Source organism: Salmo salar, chromosome ssa04, assembly GCF_905237065.1.
Source record: "Salmo salar chromosome ssa04, Ssal_v3.1, whole genome shotgun sequence".
Lineage (NCBI taxonomy): Eukaryota > Metazoa > Chordata > Actinopteri > Salmoniformes > Salmonidae > Salmo > Salmo salar.
The window spans coordinates 70,943,559-70,964,290 of NC_059445.1; the positions used below are offsets into that span (position 1 = coordinate 70,943,559).

General features: G+C 40.5%; 1 protein-coding gene across 2 annotated transcripts; it reads left to right on the forward strand.

The window, feature by feature from the left end:
* Nucleotides 1-431: 431 nt before the first annotated feature.
* Nucleotides 432-20,265, forward strand: LOC106603775 (myelin protein zero-like protein 1). 2 transcript variants are annotated; one of them, XM_014197847.2, is made up of 6 exons: nt 432-725; nt 5,995-6,167; nt 8,653-8,866; nt 9,159-9,288; nt 16,112-16,232; nt 18,437-20,265. In XM_014197847.2, the coding sequence occupies exons 1-6, from the start codon at nt 653-655 to the stop codon at nt 18,536-18,538; spliced, it is 813 nt and encodes a 270-aa protein (XP_014053322.1). In that variant the 5' UTR covers nt 432-652; the 3' UTR covers nt 18,539-20,265. The 2 variants fall into 2 exon arrangements, with proteins under 2 accessions (XP_014053322.1, XP_014053323.1); XM_014197848.2 differs by having other exon boundaries at nt 16,112-16,220.
* Nucleotides 20,266-20,732: the final 467 nt, after the last annotated feature.

The following is a 20,732-nucleotide window of genomic DNA, read 5'->3' on the forward strand; positions in this document are numbered from 1 at the left end:
GCAAATCAATGTAAGATTCCAGAGGTGCCTCGATCGCTGCAGGCTTGTTGAGGCCACTGGAAACTGGATGGATGTAACGCATTTGTCCCGACAGGATGGCAGTTTTACCAGAGATTTCATTTAACACGTCAGGAAAACGATGTAATGTCGAACTTCTTCCATGTTCTCGAACTTGATTTTCTTTAACTGTAATTAATCAATGATTACATCGTTTCATCATTGGAACTGAGATGACTGCCAATAAGCTGTGGTATGGCAATAGAGATCTATTACAGAGTCTAAACAAAAACTATATCAGCATCATATTAATTTTCTTCGCTTTGGCTACCTCGAGCTAGATATGCAAGTTCGGAAAGCCACCAAAAAACGCAGTGGACATGAATGTGGGAGAAGGTGAACTCTATTTACTTCAGATCACGTGCGAATGGGGTGTTTCCACTTTGGTGCTTGGGATTTTAAAGCAACTTTACCGTCTGGTGCTCCGCGTGAGATAAATCGAGTGCACATTATATGTCATCGTCTTTCCAGTCATGCTAGTGCGTTTTCCTGTGTTTTTTTTTTACACACAGGAGGAGGGTGCATTGAGCAGCTGGACGTTGGCTAATGTTGGACCAAAAAACAGGGAGGGGGAGATATTGATGCGTTCTAAGTTATGGAGCTAAGGAGGACAAACCTCGCGTGCAATTGTGTTTTACTATGTGGAATAACGTTATGTCTCTTTTTCGGTAAGTAAGTTACTGTCTACCTTTTTAAAGAAGCTAACATGATCGCTATAGTTGTTAGCTAGCCAGTAGCTATAGTAGTTTGCATGCTAACTAGCCGCTAGCAAATTATGCTTTAGTTAACTGGCTAGCTGAACAGACGATAGTTAGCAAGTAGTGCGTGACTTGGTACGATAGTCGTATTTCAAATCAAGGTGTGTGATGTATATATGAACTATAGAGTGCCAGTTAGTTAGCTAGTTATATGGTTAGCTAGCTAGTTACATTCTTGACTTATAGGGTCTGGTTAGCTTAGTTTGTTGGTAGCTAGCCAGGAATGCTAACCTAGCTACCTAACATAAAACCAAAGAATATCAAAATACACAGAGACGTGAGGAAGCGCCTGTTGTTGTGAAACGTGTCACGTGTTGTTCACATAATTAACTAAACATTTCTGAATCTATTGTTTTGTCATGATGCGTAAGAATTGACCAACTTATTGGTTAAATAGGACGGATTCATAGTATGTGGACAGGCAAGTAAAACATATTTTACTTAGCTAATTTCATTTTTATAGAAAGTTATAATAAAATCTGTTAGACATGATTATTGTAGCGCATCATTTGTGGTCTACTACACTTTTGAGATACAACAATAATATTGCTTCCAATGGACTTGGTTTCCATTTGTGTGTTGCTTGCCCAGTCTGTGTTGGGTTGAAATTCAAAGGCTTGAAGGGAAAGGGTCCACCTGTTTTATTATTGCATTCTGTGCCGTCAGCATGTTTTTGTCACACTGCATGCATTCGTCCCTGACCTGGCTCTTTCTAAATGGAAAAGATGTTGCCAAATAGGTACAAAACTCTGAACAACTCGCATTTACCTATGCCAAACTAGTTAACAAGAGAGCTTAAGAAGCAAATGTCGCGCAGACAGAAATAAACATCTCTCTGGGAAGAAGGGCGGGGGTGTATGCTTCATGATTAACGACTCATGGTGTAATCGTAACAACACACATGAACTCAAGTCCTTTTGTTCACCTGACCTAGAATTCCTCATAATCAAATGTCGACCATATTATCTCCCAAGATAATTCTCGTCGGTTGTCGACAGCCGTGTATATCCACCCTCAAGCCGATACCACAACGGCCCTCAAGGAACTTCACTGGACTTGATGCAAGCTGGAAACCATATATCCTGAGGCTGCATTTATTGTAGCCGGGGAATTTAACAAAGCAGATTTGAGAACAAGGCTACCTAAATTCTATCAGCATATTGATTGTAGCACTCGTGCGAGCAATACACTGGATCACTGCTACTCTAACTTCCGCGATGCATACAAGGCCCTCCTCAGACGAGACGTATGTGGCAGGGTCTACAGGCAGTCATGGACTACAAAAAGAAAACAAGCCACGTCACGGACACCGACGTCTTGATTCCAGACAAACTAAACACCTTCTTTGCCCGCCCTGAGGATAATACAGTGCCACTGACGTGGCCCGCAACCAAAGACTGCGGGCGTCTCCTTCTCCGTGGCCGACGTGAGTAAGATGTTTTAAAAGTGTTAACCCACGCAAGGCTGCCGGCCCAGACGGCATCCCTAGCCGCGTCCTCAGAGCATGCGCAGACCAGCTGGCTGGAGTGTTTATGGACATATTCAATGTCTCTCTATCCCAGTCTGCTGTCCCCACATGCTTCAAGATGGCCACCATTGTTCCTGTACCCAAGAAGGCAAAGGTAATTAAACGACTATTGCCCCGTAGCACTCACTTCTGTCATCATGAAGTGCTTTGAGAGACTATTCAAGGATCATATCACCTCCACCTTACCTGCCACCCTAGACCCACTTCAATTTGCTTACCGCCCCAATAGGTCCACAGACAATGCAATTGCCATCACACTGCACTCTGCCCTATCCATCTGGACAAGAGGAATACTTATGTAAGAATGCTGTTCATTGACTACAGCTCAGCATTCAACACCATAGTACCCTCCAAGCTCATCATTAAGCATGAGGCCCTGGGTCTCAATCCTGCCCTGTGCAACTGGGTCCTGGACTTTCTGACGGGCCGGCCCCCAGGTGGTGAAGGTAGGACACAACCAAGGTGTGTGGTGAGTCTCCTTCTGTACTCTCTGTTCACCCATGACTGCGTGGCCATGCACGCCTCCAACTCAATCATGAAGTTTGCAGACTACACAACAGTGGGCTTGATTAGCAACAATGACAAGACCACCTACAGGGATGAGGTGAGGGCACTCGGAGTGTGGTGTCAGGAATATAACCTCTCACTCAACGTCAACAAAACGAAGGAGATGATCGTGGACTTCATGAAACAGGAGAGGCAGTACCCCCCACCTATCCACATCAACGGGACAGCAGTGGAGAAGGTGGAACGTTTTAAGTTCCTCGGTGTACACTTCACAGACAAACTGAAATGGTCCACCCACACAGACAGTGTGATGAAGGCACAATAGCGTCACCTAAAACCTTCACAAACTTCTACAGATGCACAATCGAGAGCATCCTGTCGGGCTGTATCACCGGCCTGGTACGGCAACTGCACCGCCCACAACCGCAAGGCTCTCCAGAGGGTGGTGCGTTCTGCACAACACATCATCAGGGGCAAACTACCTGCCCTCTAGGACACCTACAGCACCCGATGCCACAGGAAGGCCAAAAAGATCATCAAGGATAACAACCCCCTGAGCCACTGCCTGTACACCCTGCTACCATCCATAAGGCAAGGTCAGTACAGGTGTATCAAAGCTGGGACCGAGAGACTGAAAAACAGCTTCTATTTCAGGGCCATCAGACTGTTAAACAACCATCACTAACACAGAGAGGCTGCTGCCTACATACAGACTTGAAATCATTGGCCACTTTAATAAATGGATCACTGGTCACTTTAATAATGTTTACATATCTTGCATTACTCTTCTGTTATGTATATACTGTATTTTATACCCTCTATTGCATCTTGCATATGCCGCTCGGTCATCGCTCATCCATATATTTATATGTATATATTCTTATTCCATCCCTTTACTTAGATTTGTGTGTATTAGGTAGTTGTTGTGGAACTGTTAGATTACTTGTTAGATATTACTGCACTGTCGGAACTAGAAGAACAAGCATTTCGCTGCACTCGCAATAACTTCTGCTGACCATGTGTATGTGACCAATAAAATTTGATTTGATTGGAAATGTGGCTTTCCTTTTTTTCTGATAGCTGAAAATGTCTAAAGCCTAGCAACTATAAAGCATCAAAGCTATACATTTAAGTGGCTATATAGTAGAGGTCGACCGATTTCAAGTTTTCATAACAATCGGTAATCGCCATTTTTGGACACCGATCATGGCCGATTACATTGCACTCCATGAGGAGACTGCGTGGCAGGCTGACTACCTGTTATGCGAGTGCAGGAAGGAGCCAAGGTAAGGTGCTAGCTAGCATTAAACGTATCTTATAAAAAACAATCAATCTTAACATAATCACTAGTTAACTACACATGGTGGTTGATATCACTAGTTTATGTAGCTTGTCCTGCGTTGCATATAATCGATGCGGTGCCTGTTAATTTATCATTGAATCATATCCTACTTCGCAAAACGGGTGATTTAACAAACGCATTTGCGAAAAAAAGCACTGTTGTTGCACCAATATGTACCTAACCATAAACATCAATGCCTTTCTTAAAATCAATACATAAGTGGTATATATTTTTAAACCTGTGTATTTTGTTAATATTGCCTGCTAACATGAATTTCTTTTAACTAGGGAAATTGTGTCACTTCTCTTGCGTTCTGTGCAACAGAGTCAGGGTATATGCAGCAGTTTGGGCCGCCTGGCTCGTTGCGAACTGTGTGAAGACTACTTCTTCCTAACAAAGACAGCCAACTTCGCCAAACGGGGGATGATTTAACAAAAGCGCATTTGCGAAAAAAGCACAATCGTTGCACGAATGTACCTAACCATAAACATCAATGCCTTTCTTAAAATCAATACACAGAAGTATATATTTTTTTAAACCTGCATATTTAGTTAAAAGAAATCCAGGTTAGCAGGCAATATTAAACTAGGGAAATTGTGTCACTTCTCTTGCGTTTGTTGCACGCAGTGTCAGGGTATATGCAACAGTTTGGGCCGCCTGGCTCGTTGCGAACTAATTTGCCAGAATTTTACGTAATTATGACATACATTGCACAACCTTCAATGTTAACAGGAATGTTTAGAGTTATGGATGCCACCCGTTAGATAAAATACGGAACCATTCTGTATTTCACTGAAAGAATAAACATTTTGTTTTCGAAATGATTGTTTCCAGATTTTGACCATATTAATGACCTAAGGCTCGTATTTCTGTGTTATGTTATAAATAAGTCTATTTGATAGAGCAGTCTGACTGAGCGGTGGTAGGCAGCAGCAGGCTCGTAAGCATTCATTCAAACAGCACTTTCGTGCGTTTGCCAGCAGCTCTTCGCTGTGCTTCAAGCATTGAGCTGTTTATGACTTCAAGCCTATCAACTCCTGAGATTAGGCAGGTGTAACCGATGTGAAATGGCTAGCTAGTTAGCGCAGTGCGCGCTAATAGCGTTTCAATCGGTGACGTCACTCGCTCTGAGACCAGAAGTAGTTGTTCCCCTTGCAGAGGCTTTTGTGGAGCGATGTTAACGATGCTTCGAGGGTGGCTGTTGTCGACGTGTTCCTGGTTCGAGCCCAGGTAGGGGCGAGGAGAGGGACGGAAGCTATACTGTTACACTGGCTATACTAAAGTGCCTATAAGAACATCCAATAGTCAAAGGATTATGAAATACAAATGGTATAGAGAGAAATAGTCCTATAATAACTACAACCTAAAACTTCTTACCTGGGAATATTGAAGACTCATGTTAAAAGGAACCACCAGCTTTCATATGTTCTGAGCAAGGAACTTAAATGTTAGCTTTTTTACATGGCACATATTGCACTTTTGCTTTCTTCTCCAACACTTTGTTTTTGCATTATTTAAACCAAATTGAACATGTTTCATTATTTATTTGAGGCTAAATTGATTTTATTGATGTATTATATGAAGTTAAAATAAGTGTTCATTCAGTATTGTTGTAATTGTCATGATTACAAATAAATAAAATTGGCCGATTTAATCGGTATTGGCTTTTTTTGGGTCCTCCAATAATCGGTATCGGCGTTGAAATCATAATCGGTCGACCTCTATATAGCCCCAATGCCCTACCAGCTTTTCAATTTTGAATACATTAAGCAACAAACTAAATGTTGGTTCTTTATCAACAGGTACAAATCTAACAGCGGCCATAGAGTTGTATGCCCCGGCAGAGGTGCTGGTTGAGAATGGCACCACGGGGATCCTCAAGTGTTCCTTCAAGTCCAGGGAAGTGATCAGCAGCGCAGCCACAGTCACCTGGTCGTTTCGTCCAACGGGATCCGACCCCGGAAGCGCTGTTTCCGTGAGTGATTTCTTTCTCTGGGTCCATGAACAACTCCCAAGAAGTTTCTCTCAGATCTTCCACGAGGAGTGTTCGAGCACAACATTTTCCCTCTTATTTAGGCCCACTGCCACAGAAAAGAGCGAGGGAGTATGTGTGCGTGTGTTTGAGACTGGTCCAATGGAAGGAGATTTAGCCTGAGGGTTGTTATGTTATAGGCAACTTCTTCCTGACCATCTGCCTCCTTCCAGTTCGTTTCTCCAAACTTAACCCCAAAACAATTATTTCGTATTTGTTTCATTAGTCCGTTGTTGATATAGTCCCAAAATGTTTTGCATGTCAGCAATAAAGTTTAAAAGATACAACCTTTTGTATTTCTGTATTTTGAAAGTTATATATTTTAAACTTGATTGTATTAAATTGAGGTTTTGTGTCACTGGCCCACACACACAATAGTCCATAATGTCAAAGTGAATTTTTTTTAAAAGATATTATTTTACAAATTAATTAAAAATGAAAAGCTGAAATGTTTTGAGTCACTAAGTATTCAACCCCTTTATGACAAGCCTAAATAAGTTCAGGAGCAAACATTTGCTTAACAAGTCACATAATAAGTTGCATGGACTCGCTCTGTGTGCAATAACAGTGTTTAACATGATTTTTGAATGACTACCTCATCTCTGTATCCCACATGCAATTATCTGTAAGGTCCATCAGTCGCGCAGTGAATTTCTAACATAGATTCAACCACAAAGGCCAGGGAGGTTGTCCAATGCCTCGCAAAGGCGGCCACCTATATTAGGCTGATCCACCCCTTTAAAAAAAAATTTAAAAAATTAAAAAAAAGCGGCCACCAATTGGTAGATGGGTAAAGAAAATTACAAAAAAGCAGACATGGAATATCCCTTTGAGCATGGTGATGTTATTAATAACTCTTTGGATGGTGTATCAATACACCCTGTCACTTCAAAGATACAGGTGTCCTTCCTAACTCAGTTGCCGGAAAGGAAAGAAACCGCTCAGGAATTTCACAATGGTGACTTTTACAGAGTTTAAGGGCTGTGATAAGAGAACTGAGGATGGATCAACAACAGTTGATCGACAGAGGGAAAAGGACACCTGTACAGATTAAAAAACATCCATGTTTTCAATGAAGCACTAAAGTAAAATTGCTAAAAATGTGGCTAAGAAATTAACTTCATGTCCTGAATATAAAGCGTTGTTTGGGGAAAACAACACTTCACTGAGTTCCCCTCTTCATATTTTCATGCATGGTGGTGGCTGCATCATGTTATGGGTATGCTTGTCATTGGCTAGGATAAAAAATAAATGTAATAGAGCTAAGCACAGGCAAAATCCTGGTTCAGTCTGCTTTCCAACAGACACTGGGAGACATTCACCTTTCAGCAGAACATTAACCTAAAACACAAGGCCAAATATACACTGGAGTTGCTTACCAAGATTACATTGAATGTTCCTGAGTGGCCTAGTTACAGTTTTGACCTAAATCGGCTTGAAAATCTATGGCAAGACTTGAAAATGGCTGTCGCGCTATGATCAACAACGAACTTGACAGAGCTTGAAGAATTGAAAAAAGAATAATGTGCAAATATTGTACAATCCAGGTGTGCAAAGTTCTTAGAGACATGCCCATAGACTCACAGCTGTAATTGCTGCCAAAGGTGATTTAATATATATATTGACTTACAGGTTTGAATACTTTACAAATTCTAACATTTGTAAAGAAAAATGTTTCTTCCACTTTGACATTAGAGTATTTTGTGTAGATCGTTGACAAAAAATAAAAATCCCATTTTTAATTTAACACATAATGTGGAAAAAGTTAGGTGTGAATACTTGCTGAAGGCACTATTTTTTGCATTGCTGGGATTTGTATGGAAATGGAAGGAACAAGCATAACTATTACCCCTATTCCCATTTCCCTCCCCTAGAGACCTAGCTAGCTGGCTCATCTTGCTCGTAATGATGCGCTTGTGTTTGGCCTCGTAACAGTGTTCAGTTGGAGAGGGAGTCACCGACACCCACACTAGTCCACACAGCTATCTGTCCCTCCCATCTTTTAAACAAATTGACTATTGAGGATATCTGCCTGTCATGTACACGCTAAACAAAATTGGCCATCAGTTTTGTACAGTAGCAGATACTCTGTATTATGTTCGTATCAGGGGAAGATTTGCTGTTGCTTGGCAAAAGTGCCCAGTGATGTAGGTAAGCCATAAGCTTACAATGGTTAAACCTGTTTGTTTGTTTGTCTTTCCCATTTCTGTTATGAGTCCTTAGCCAATGACTATGTCCCAAATGGCTCCCTATATAGCCTAGTATAATACTTCTGACCAGAGCCCCATGGGCACCGTCAAAAGTAGTGCACTATAAGGGGAATAGGGTGCCATTTCGGACGCTGACATTGTGTGCAATTCTTCAACGATATATTTTCTCTTCAGTCATTCTTATATCGTTTTTTTCTAATGTCTTTTTTTTTTTTTAGATTTTCTATTACACTTCTGGCAAGCACTACCCAGGGAGCGTGGCTCAATTCAAAGACAGGGTGAAATGGGCGGGAGATCTGAACAAAAAAGACGCCTCTGTCCATTTAATTGAGGCGCAGTTCAACGACAACGGCACCTACTCGTGTGCCGTGATTAACCCGCCCGACATATCTGTCACCCCCGTTCAGACACAGCTCAAAGTCGTCATCAAAGGTAAACTTGCAAATGGATTCACAACAGTACAGCAACACAAGTCAATTTTAAGCAGGAAGTGACCATGCTCTCTCACATTGAAGGATGACTTGGAATAAAAACTGCCAACTGAGCGATTACCAATATCTTAATAACCAGGGGTTGAGAAACACTCATACAAGAGATTAACCGTTTTAACACTGATATAATGCCTCAAACATTGAACTGGCAGTATTGGCACAGCTGTGACTTTGTCATACAACGTTACAATTATGTTACAATGTTTCAATGCTTACGTTGCCTTGTTTTGCAGAGTCTCTCCCTCAGAACAGCACGGCTGTCATAGTGAGCGCCGTGTGTGGCGCTGTCATCGGGCTCATTCTCATCGCTGTTGTTACCTGCCTGATCATCAAGAGGCATCAAACCAGTCATGAATACGAAGGGTAAGGCATCCTCCCTTGTATAACCATCAGGGTAGTAGATAGCTTTAATAGTACTTTAATATCTGGACTTTGGTCAGTATCAATCATTACACCTGACCATCAGTATCTGTAGAGTATTTTATGGGGCATCAATAAATGCAATATGAAATATTTGATGAAACAAATGAAATCACACCGGAAACCTTTCTATCGTTGTGATATGTTTTGTGTGCAAAGACTACTCTGCTCTGTCAAAAACCAATTTACTGCATGCAGTTAATGGCTCTTGATGAGGTCAATCAAAAGGAACTGCATCTCAGAAATTACGTATCAAATGTTCATAGTTGTCTTTTTTCTGAAAGCAACCCTTGCAGTGAATGGAGCTCTACTTTCAACAAATGTTTTCATGGCCTCTGGTTGTTGGGCCTGCCTGAATCTCTCTTCTTCCTGACCTCCCCCTGGCATGTCTCTGAGTCACCAACTGACACACACTAACGTTCTTAGTCATCAGACCTTAACACTTAGGGATAACTCCGCTGCATTGGATATGGGGGTTGAGTTACAATGGCTGCGATTGTCTCTTGTGTCCTCTCTCTTGGAATAGAAAATAACATAACGGGTTCGATTCCCGGGACCACCTCTACGTAAAACAATTTATGTGCGCTTGACTGCAAGTCGCTTTGGATAGATGCGCCTGCTCAATGGCATTTGTTGTTGTTGTTATTATTATATATTAATGAAAACTCAGAAGAAAGACGCGACTGGATTTTCCTGTGCATGTGGGGTTAGACTGTACCAGCGGTACTTGTAAATGCCCTATTACCATGATGAATTACTTACTGACCTAGTATGTGTCAGATCTGCTTCGCTCAAATGGGTGCTCCAGGTTTACCATTAGAGACCTGATTGGAGGAAGTCATGCTATCTCCGACAAGGAGGTGTTTAGAGGGTGGCTAAATGCCAAGCGTAGACACTGCTCTCTCTTCTCTCTGATTCAGATGATTAGTTACAAGGTTTTTCTTGACCTAGGCCTAATATAAAGCATGAGTTGACGCACACCCAAATAAGTTGGGGTGCTGACTAACGGAATAGTACAATTATGAAAACACTCTTAAGATAGACATGCAATGATTTAATGGGTATAAAACTTCAAGGTGTTTGATATTTTTTTTGATATCACATTATATTCAAACAGATAGTTTTGATTGCAGTGTTAAAACAACTATCCATCTTCTAGACTCAATTTGAGAGAGGAAAATAGTTGATCATCCAAATCACCATAATTGTTGACAACAATGTCGCACGTCGAAAGACCAGACATTTTGCTTTCCAAGATCTGTATGTCAATGCCCACAGTGACGGATTAAAAAAAATAGGGGCGCCATTAAGCTTGGCTTGTCATCTAACGTTCATGTCGTTGTCTGCCACTCACATGTCACTCATCCATTACTGACCACTAACCCCTTCCTCTTCTGTTTCACTGTCATATGGCTCTCCTGTTTCCTCTAACGCTACCTCCTGAACAATATACATTGCCTTCAGAAAATATTCATACCCCTTGACTTATTCCACAATTTGTTGTTTCAGCATGAATTCAAAATTGATTAAATTGGGGGGGTTTCTTACTAGGGCTGACCCCATTTAGTCGACTGGTCGATTGTTTGGTCGGCCAAGATTTTTTTATTTATTTTTTTTTAAGTCGAGCAGTGGCAAATATATGTAAAAACAGTTATGGGACATGAGACACCTGTCTCAGTGGACTAATCCATTGCGGAGGCCTCGGGGATGGCACACCAATATCACCAGTAGTACATTTATCGTAAATTCTCAATTTCTCATCAACACTGTGTTTGGTTACGGTAGTTTCTGTTAATGCATTCAATATATTATTATTATTATTATTACTGTTACCGTTGTCATTGTAAGAGTGAACACATTGTTTGCGGAGCGCACAACCTAGGCTACACTAGGTTTATTTCATTTCATTTACGAGTTGTCAATTTATTAATTGTCTTGTTTGGAGCGCTCCTGTCGATCTTGAGTAAGGACACAAACCTGATTACGCATAGAAGTAGGCCTAGGCTACCTGGCCTGCGCACAAATGTAGGCTTATAAATGTGCCCATTTTGGGATCTGATACTATTTCTGATTATCTTAACTCACCATCACTGTGGAGCTGACAATAGTTCCTCAATGTAGCCTATTTGAAATATCTTTCCAGCTATCTCCCTTGCAATAACCACAAAAATGTAATGCTTTGATCCGGTGGAAACGTCATAAAATAGGCCTACCTGATTACTTATCCCTTGCGCAAGTAGCCTACAGCTGTGTCTGTCCCGAGATCACTGGAGTGAAGAAGCATGAGCTTCTTCAGCTGGATCAAGTTAATAGTTGATACAATGTTTCAAGTTCCTTGCAGACAGGCCATGCGAAGCCAATGTGATTGAAAGGATATTTATTTTTATCATGATATTTTATAGCTGCAGGCTGCAATGTTTTTATTTGTTGGCTTTATGTAGGCTATTTTTACATGTTGGCTATAGAAGTTACTATTAGAATTGTATTTTCATTTAGATAGAATTTTGATTAACCACATGATATGAAGACTTTATTATAAATGAAACTGTTCCATGAAAATGTGCATATGAAAATCATAACTGACACGCGGATCAGTAGAAATGGTACGATTTACTTTCCAACAGCTGGTGTTGCCTATTACCGGTAACTTCAGGAGCGTCGGGTCGGGAACAGGTTTTTTTTCTTCAGGTTAGGCTATATTAGTCTCTGCTGCCCTCTTTAGTAATTTGTCTTTATTTTTAATCGCTGTGCTTAAAGCAAGCAGACAAGGTCAGTAGCCTACATATAGTTGCTTATATTCCAACATAGGGCGTGTCTATATATGGAAAAATACACTCTTAAAAATTTTGACCAGACTCGGTTAACCTATTTTTTTTGTTTTTTTTGTTTTGTTGTAGTGAACAGCCCTATTTCTCACCCATCTACACACAATACCCCATAATGCAAAGTGAAAACATGTTTTTAGATATGTTTGCCCTATTTCTAATTTTATTTACATAAGTATTCACATCACTACATGTTAGAATCTCCTTTGGCTGGGATTACAGCTGGGTAAATCTAAGAGCTTTTCACACCTGGATTGTGCAAGATTTGCACATTCTTTTTTTTATTATTCTTAAAATATCAAGTTGTTTGTTGATCATAGCTAGACAGCCATTTTCAAGATTTGCCATTTTTAATCCAAAACTGTAAATAGGCCACTCAGGAACATTCAGTGTCCTCTTGGTAAGCAACTCCAGTATATACAGTTGAAGTTCACATACACTTAGGTTGGAGTCATTAAAACTTGTTTTTCAACCACTCCACAAATTTCTTGTTAACAAACTATAGTTTTGGCAAGTCGGTTAGGACATCTACTTTGCATGACACAAGTCATTTTTCCAACAGTTGTTTACAGACAGATTATTTCATTTATACTTCACTGTATCACAATTCCAGTGGGTCAGAAGTTTACATGCGCTCAGTTGACTGTGCCTTTTAAATAGCTTGGAAAATTGATGTCATGAAAATGTCATGGCTTTAGAAGCTTCTGATAGGCTAATTGACATAATTTGAGTCAATTGGAGGTACCTGTGGATGTATTTCAAGGCCTACCTTCAAACTCAGTTCCTCTTTGCTTGACCTCATGGGAAAATCAAAAGAAATCAGCCAGACCTCAGAAAAAAAATTGTAGACCTCCACAAGTCTGGTTCATCCTTGGGAGCAATTTCCAAATGCCTGAAGGTACCACGTTCATCTGTACAAACAATAGTACGCAAGTATAAACACCATGGGACCACGCAGCCGTCATACCGCTCAGGAAGGAGACGCGCTCTGTCTCCTAGAGATGAACGTACTTTGGTGCGAAAAGTGCAAATCAATCCCAGAACAACAGCAAAGGACCTTGTGAAGATGCTGGAGGAAATGGTCGCTCAGCAAAGGAGAAACCACTGCTCCAAAACCGTCATATAAAAGCCAGACTACGGTAGGCAACTGCACATGGGGACAATGATTGTACTTTTTGGAGAAATGTCCTCTGGTCTGATGAAACAAAAATAGAACTGTTTGGCCATAATGACCATCATTATGTTTGGAGGAAAAAGGGGGATGCTTGCAAGCTGAAGAACACCATCTCAACTGTGAAGCACGGGGGTTGGCAGCATCATGTTGTGCGGGTGCTTTGCTGCAGGAGGGACTGGTGCACTTCACAAAATAGATGGCATCATGAGGATGGAAAATTATGTGCATATATTAAAGAAACATCTCAAGACATCAGTCAGTTAGTTAAAGGTTGGTTGCAAATGGGTCTTCCAAGTAGACAATGACCCCAAACATACTTCCAAAGTTGTGGCAAAATGGCTTGAGGACAACAAAGTCAAGATATCGGAGTGGCCTTCACAAAGCCATGACCTCAATTCTATAGATAATTTGTGGGCAGAACTGAAAAAGTGTGTGCGAGCAAGGAGGCCTTCAAACCTGACTCAGTTACACCAGCTCTGTCAGGAGGAATGGGCCAAAATTCACCCAACTTATTGTGGGAAGCTTCTGGAAGGCTACCCAAAACGTTTGACCCAAGTTCAACAATTTAAAGGCAATGCTACCAAATACTAATTGAGTATATGTAAACTTCTGACGCAGTGGGAATGTGATGAAATAAATAAAAGCTTAAATAAATCATTCTCTCTATTATTCTGACATTTTACATTCTTAAAATAAAGTGGTGATTCTGACTGACCTAAGACAGGGAATATTTACATGGATTAAATGTCAGGAATTGTGAAACTGAGTTCAAATGTATTTGGCTAAGGTGTATGTAAACTTCCGACTTCAACTGTATTTGGTCTTGTGATTTAGGTTATTGTCCATCTGAAAAGGGAATTTGTTTCCCAGTGTCTGTTGGAAGCACACTAAACCAGGTCTTCCTCTAGGATTTTGCCTGTGCTTAGCTATTCTGTCTTCTTTTTATCCCAAAAAACTCCCTCATCCTTGTTGATGACAAGCATATCCCTAACATGATGCAGCCACCACCATGATAGAACATTTGAAGAGTTAATCAGTCATGTGTTGGATTTGCCCAAAGGAACACTTAGTATTCAGGACATAAAGTTAATTTCTTTGCCACATCTTTTGCAGTTTTACTTTAGTACCCTATTGCAAACAGGATGCATGTTGAAATAATATTTTGGGGAAAACCTCCCTGGTCTTTGTGGTTGAATCTGTTTGAAATGTACTGCTCAGCTGAGGGACCTTAAAATGATCTGTATGTGTGGGGTAGAGAGATGAGGCATTCATTCCAAAATTATGTTAAACACTGTTTCCATGCAACTTATTAAGACTCCATAAGCAAATGTTTACTCCTGGACTTATTTAGGCTTGCTATAACGAAGGGTGGAATACTTATTGACTCAAGACATTTCACAATTCCACTTTGGCATGGGGTATTATGTGTAGGCCAGTGACACAATCTCAATTTAATCAATGTTCTATTCAGGCTTTAACACATCCAATTTTGGCAAAAGTCAAGGGGTGTGAATACTTTATGAAGTCACTCGACACATGCTCTTCAAATCTCACAAACTAAATGCTAACAGTTTTAACTTTCATTTCTATCACATTTTAAAAAATCTATTAATTTATATTTTGGAGTCCTAGGCTGATATTCATAAAGTGTCTCGAGTAAGATAGCTAGTCTAGGATCAGTTTTTACACTTAGACCACAATGAGTAATATTACAGGGGGGACCTGATCCTAGATCCCTCAAACTCATCTCTGGACTTCGAAACCAGTTCCACTGCATTTTTATCATTGTTCCATTCGAATCAGGGACTCATTTAATTATCAGGTAGAATGGAAAACCAGCAGGCTCCGGACCTCGTAGGATAAGAGTTGAATATCCCTGTCCAAGATCATCACTCCTACTCTGAGATGGTTAATACAGATCCTGGTTAGATGTGAACCAAGAGATCTTGTAGATAGTGAACAAACTGACCCTATTATATAATACGCTACTATTGACCAGCGCCAACATTTGCTTCCGGGGAGTGCCATGTTTGCTCTTCAGTTTTGTTTATTAGGATCCCCATTAACTGTTGCATAAAACATAAAATACATGACTGAAGTACAGAACAGTTATGTACAAGAACAACATAAGATAGTATTACATTGACAATATTACTTTTTATAAAAATGTTAAACAACCAAGAGACCCAAAAATACGTGTTTATTGGACCACTGACTGACGTTGGTATGACTACCATACAACACTAATCTTTCAAGTGGGTGATCACATCGTTATCTCATTGGGGTGGGGAATGTTGTTTTTCCCTAATCCACTTCTTTATTTATTCTCTTTTATTGACAAATTGATTGTCGCATAGGCTATTAGATATAGTAACTGTTTTTAAGTCAGTGTTTTTTTTTGTTCCGTTAATGCTGTTTCTTAGTTTTTTGGAAAGCTGCAGTAACTGATCAATTGTCTTTATAAGCATCAGCTCCTTGTTCCCATACAGATCCATGCCTTGTTAATCTTCCAGTACTGTGTCTCTGCCCATGTGTCACTCCTGCCAACCTCTCCTCCCAGCCACTTGGAGCAGTCATCTCAAAATGTGCAGCATAACTCATGTGGAATCTGCTCAGCTCTCATTTTGCATTTGTATCTGTCTCCCATGTCTTCTCCTGTGTCTGACTGTATGTGTCCATGTCGCCCATTTCTCTGTGCGCCAACGCTTCCTGAACTGCACAAAACAAACCTCCGATTCGTAAACCCCTCCCGCGGTGCAAAATCTAGCTGCACTTCAGTGGCGAGTGTGAGCTCCCACGCCACACGCCCGGGAGGGAAGAAGCACGAATCCAGCTCAGAGGGCTCCAGGTGTAGCAGCCCCTCCGCCCCGGTCCAGGTAGGCGCTACAGTGAGTGACTTAAACCAACCATCCACACCCACTGTCGCCCAGGGGACACGAACAGGGGAAGAGGGATCTAATAACTAACTAGAGCTGAGATGCACAACAGCATTAGCCTTTTCCCAGATCTATTTGTGTTCCTGACAACTTCATTGCTGTCATTGTCAAGTCAACATTTTGCACGGTTATTCCATAAGTAGTTGACGAGAACAAAAACAGACTAGTACCTAGCTACTACAGCATAGGCCAGGGTTTCCCCAAACTCCGTCCACAGCTGATTCAAATAGTCAACTAATCATCAAGCTTAGATCATTTGAATCAGTTGTGTAGTTAGGGCGAAAACTAAATGTGCATACCTTGGGGTCCCGAGGACTGATTTTGGGAAACGCTGAAACAGGATTTCAAGCTGATCTCTTTGATGGCTTTAGTGTCTGGTTGTCTACATTTAGTTTTTCATCCTTCTGACCTTGGAAATCAGGGTTGTGTTCGGAATCAGAACATTGTAACAAAATGTTGACTTTTCAACCTACTGAATGTGACCCAGGTTGACACACTCCCTAGCATACTAGCAGATACCCATAGACTTTCAGTCATTGCGCTAACGCTAGTTTGCATTGGCTCACGGAACTACCTCTAACTTCCTTCATACTGGACACAGATACATAAAATGGTATCCACAAGTTCATCTGACTCTGGGGAAGTAGATAAAGGGCCTCATTGCCAATATCCATTTAAAGGGCCATTACACTCAAATCCAAGTTTGTCACGTTTTTTTGCCCTCGAAAGTAGTCTTAACGTTGAGATTAGTCCATGTCCCAGACCATCTGTTGTGTAGGTCCAGCTATATGCCTCTAACCAAAATTAATGACAAACATAATTGCCATTAAAGTTCCAGATTTGCTGTACTTATTTTTCCCATTTGTTTGGGGTTGAAGCATAGCTGGACCTGCAAAACCAATAGCAGGGGATGTGGACTCATCTTGATGTTAGACTTAAAGGGACATTACACGCCAATGCTTGTCAGATGTTTCCAGACCTCAAAAGTTGTCTACGGGAGAGACCCATAGACATTGCGGCCATCAAGTACTGAAGGCGGATACCCTTGCTCAACAGACTTACTAAATCAGTTGTCACCAACCCTGGGCCTGGAGCAGGCTTTTGTTCTAGCCCAGAAGTGACCCACCTGATCCAACTAATCATCAGGACCTTGATGAATGGAATCAGGTGTTTTGGTGCTGGACTGAATCAAACGTTTGCACGTCCTGTAGCTCTCCAGGACCAGGATTGGTGACCACTGAATGACATAATGCGTGGGATCACTATTATTCTGGTGAAGCCCTAAATGCTTATGTCAACAACTGGATGGAGGGTCACAGCATCCCCTTTAGCAAAGCTGCTGTTGCTAACATAAGCATGTATAGATGTTCATGTAGTGCCTATGAAGGTGTCATGCATTGCTTATGAAAGTTGATGGGAGTCCTCTGATGACCTTATCAAACACTATTGTAGGCCTATTCCTGGAAAAGGAGAACCTTTTAATCTTTGTCTCTGAGAGGCTTTTGTTTGCGGTCGACTGGTTTAGTTTGTTGATCTTGTGCGGGACAGTCTTGAAATGTGCCTCTCGCTCATTACATTAAGAGACGTGTTAGGTCGGATCTGTGGTGGCTAGGATAACGCCACCACATCCCTCTGTCAGTCAAAACATGAAGCTGTACTGTACTTGGCCGTTGCATGTGTTGTTTTTTCCCCCTATCTATGTTTCAAGTGAGTGTTTATTTATTTATTTATTTATTTTTTTTTTTGTGATTTCTTTGATCCCAGTGGTCGGTAGAAATGACACCCTGAAGATAAGAAGAAAATGGCGCCCTCTTCTTCTACACACTCACGCAGCCCAGATGTAGTCCCAAGCTGTGCTAGATAGGAGAAAAAAAACACATTTTCTTTTGTGCAACAATCTGGCATTGTTACAGGCTTTTATCTTTATCTGGCTTCATTCAGAAGCAATGGGCCAAATATCTTCCATTTAACAACACTGCTTTGATATGTCTTTGTTATCTGCAGTTGTCCCCACTTAAATCCCACGGCCATTTACGTTTCCCACGGCCATTTGAACTTGACAGCTAAACCAGTGTAACAAGTATTGTTACTAACACCATTTTTCCTCCTTCCCCTTTGCCATATCTCCCCACCCATCCATCCACTCATCACAACAGGGGCCGGTGATATACGCCCAGTTGGATCACTCGGGCACCAAGAACCCCAACTCATTCCACAAGATGGAGCCAGTGGTCTACGCTGACATAAGAAAAAACTGAAACGGGGTTGGGGGGAGAACTGGAGACCAAAAGGGAAAGGCCACCATAGCTCGCTGCTTTGGGGTGGGTGGGGAATGTTTAAATACAGGGGGGGATTGATGCGGTTTAGAATTATATATTTTTTGGCTCATAAAAACCCTTGTCTGCTGAAAGCATTTATTGCATGTTCATGTGTGTGATACAAAATGTATGCTACCAATGCTTTCAATACAACACAGAGATTAGAGAAACACTTTAATACATTAACTGCATGCTTAGTAACTGTAGGTTCAAGTCATTGCTTTACAATACAGGTACCATGATAACATGTTAACAATCATCTCAGTCCAACATATTGGATATTAAATTGACTGTTTAGACATAGGGTTTGGATATAGAATAGGATACCTGAAATACATTGCCGTTTTGGCTGCAATCATGCTACCTTCATCTAATCATGTATAAATGTTACCTTGTAAACAATCACGTTAACACCATATAATATCACTCTGGTACACAGCCATGGAAAGCCTCTTGGTGAAATTACTTCAGTGTACAGTTTGTGTATTGTGCTGTAGAATTTAACATTGCATTGTTATATCTATGACTAAAACACTGCCTGCCACTGGGTTCGAAACTGAACTGTTCAGCTGAAACAATGATACAAAACAAATTTATATTTTTTACATTGTTTTTATTGTACAGAAATGTATACACTGTTTGCATGTAATTTATTAACTAACCACAACTAATCATGGCAATACCACATTTGACACATTTTAGATTTAACATCCGTTTTAGATTATGTAGGTTTGACGTGATCATGTGAGCTAGATAATAATATCAAATCTTCTCTTCCGTCTTTCAGAAGCAATGGACCAAATATCTTCCTTTAACAAAACTACTTTGAAATATCACTGTGCTTTAATATACAAAGTTGACATTCCAAGTCTTATTTTACGTTAAAAAGCCAAATGTTTCTGTTCCAATGACTCACTCTCAATCATGTTTGATTGAAGTGATGCATTAATAATCAGTTTAAATGCTGTTTTAATCCCTTCCATATTTGAATGCAGTAGTCTTACCCCATACAACATTTATGCATATGGATAGTTAACTATGTAAGATCTAGAGCTTGTTACTGTAATTCATTCCTTTCTGGTCAATGGTAGTATCTCTTGGTGTTTAAACAAAATAATCAATTATGTGTTTCAGAATTCCAATTTGATATTGTCATTTTTGTCAAATAGTTTGAAAAAGCATGGCTGGTGCTCTGTCTTGATGCTATACTTCACACTGTCATGTCTTAAAAATCCTTTAATTCTTTACCCTCTGGGCACACTGGTTGAATCAATGAAATTACATTGAACCAATGTGGAATAGACGTTGACCTGACATCTGTGCCCAGTGGGTAGCGCTTTAGTGTTTTTAACTGTATATTTTCGCAGTTGACAAAATGGTTCTGATCATCCAAGAGAGCTAGAGGTGTCATTCCTGTTCTCCAAAGCTGCCTCATCCACTAGTCCTGCAAAAGTAATTGTTAGTCAACATTCCTAAAAATGAATCAAATGCTGGCGCTTATCTTGCTGTCTCGTGCTTGTGCAGTATTAGTATATGTGTGTAGTAGTTGTTGAGTAGCGATATTAGCATGTGTAATTTGGTGCTTGTTTATATAATATCTTATGTTGCAAAACATGCACTATGTCCTGCGTATCAAATACCACATGCACTATATGATTTAATTTGTCTTCTCCGTGTCCTGTGCTTCTTTTCGATGTCTCAACTGGAATGTAGTACATTAGTGCCTTTTGAATTTGATCTACTAACTTGAACACCTGCTCTCTCTCATTTATACATACATACAGTTAAGTCAGAAGTTTACATACTTAGGTTGGAGTCATTAAAACTAGTTTTTCAACCGCTCCACAAATTTCTTAACAAACTATAGTTTTGGCAAGTCGGTTAGGACTTTACTGTGTGCGTGACACAATTCATTTTTCTAACAATTGTTTACAGACATTATTTCACTTATTTATTTCACTTGTATCACAATTCCAGTGGGTCAGAAGTTTACATACACTAAGTTGACAGTGCCTTTAAACAGCCTGGAAAATTCCAGAAAATTATGTCATGGCTTTAGAAGCTTCTGTTATACTAATTTACATAATTTTAGTCAATTGTAGGTACCTGTGGATGTATTTCAAGGCCTAGCTTC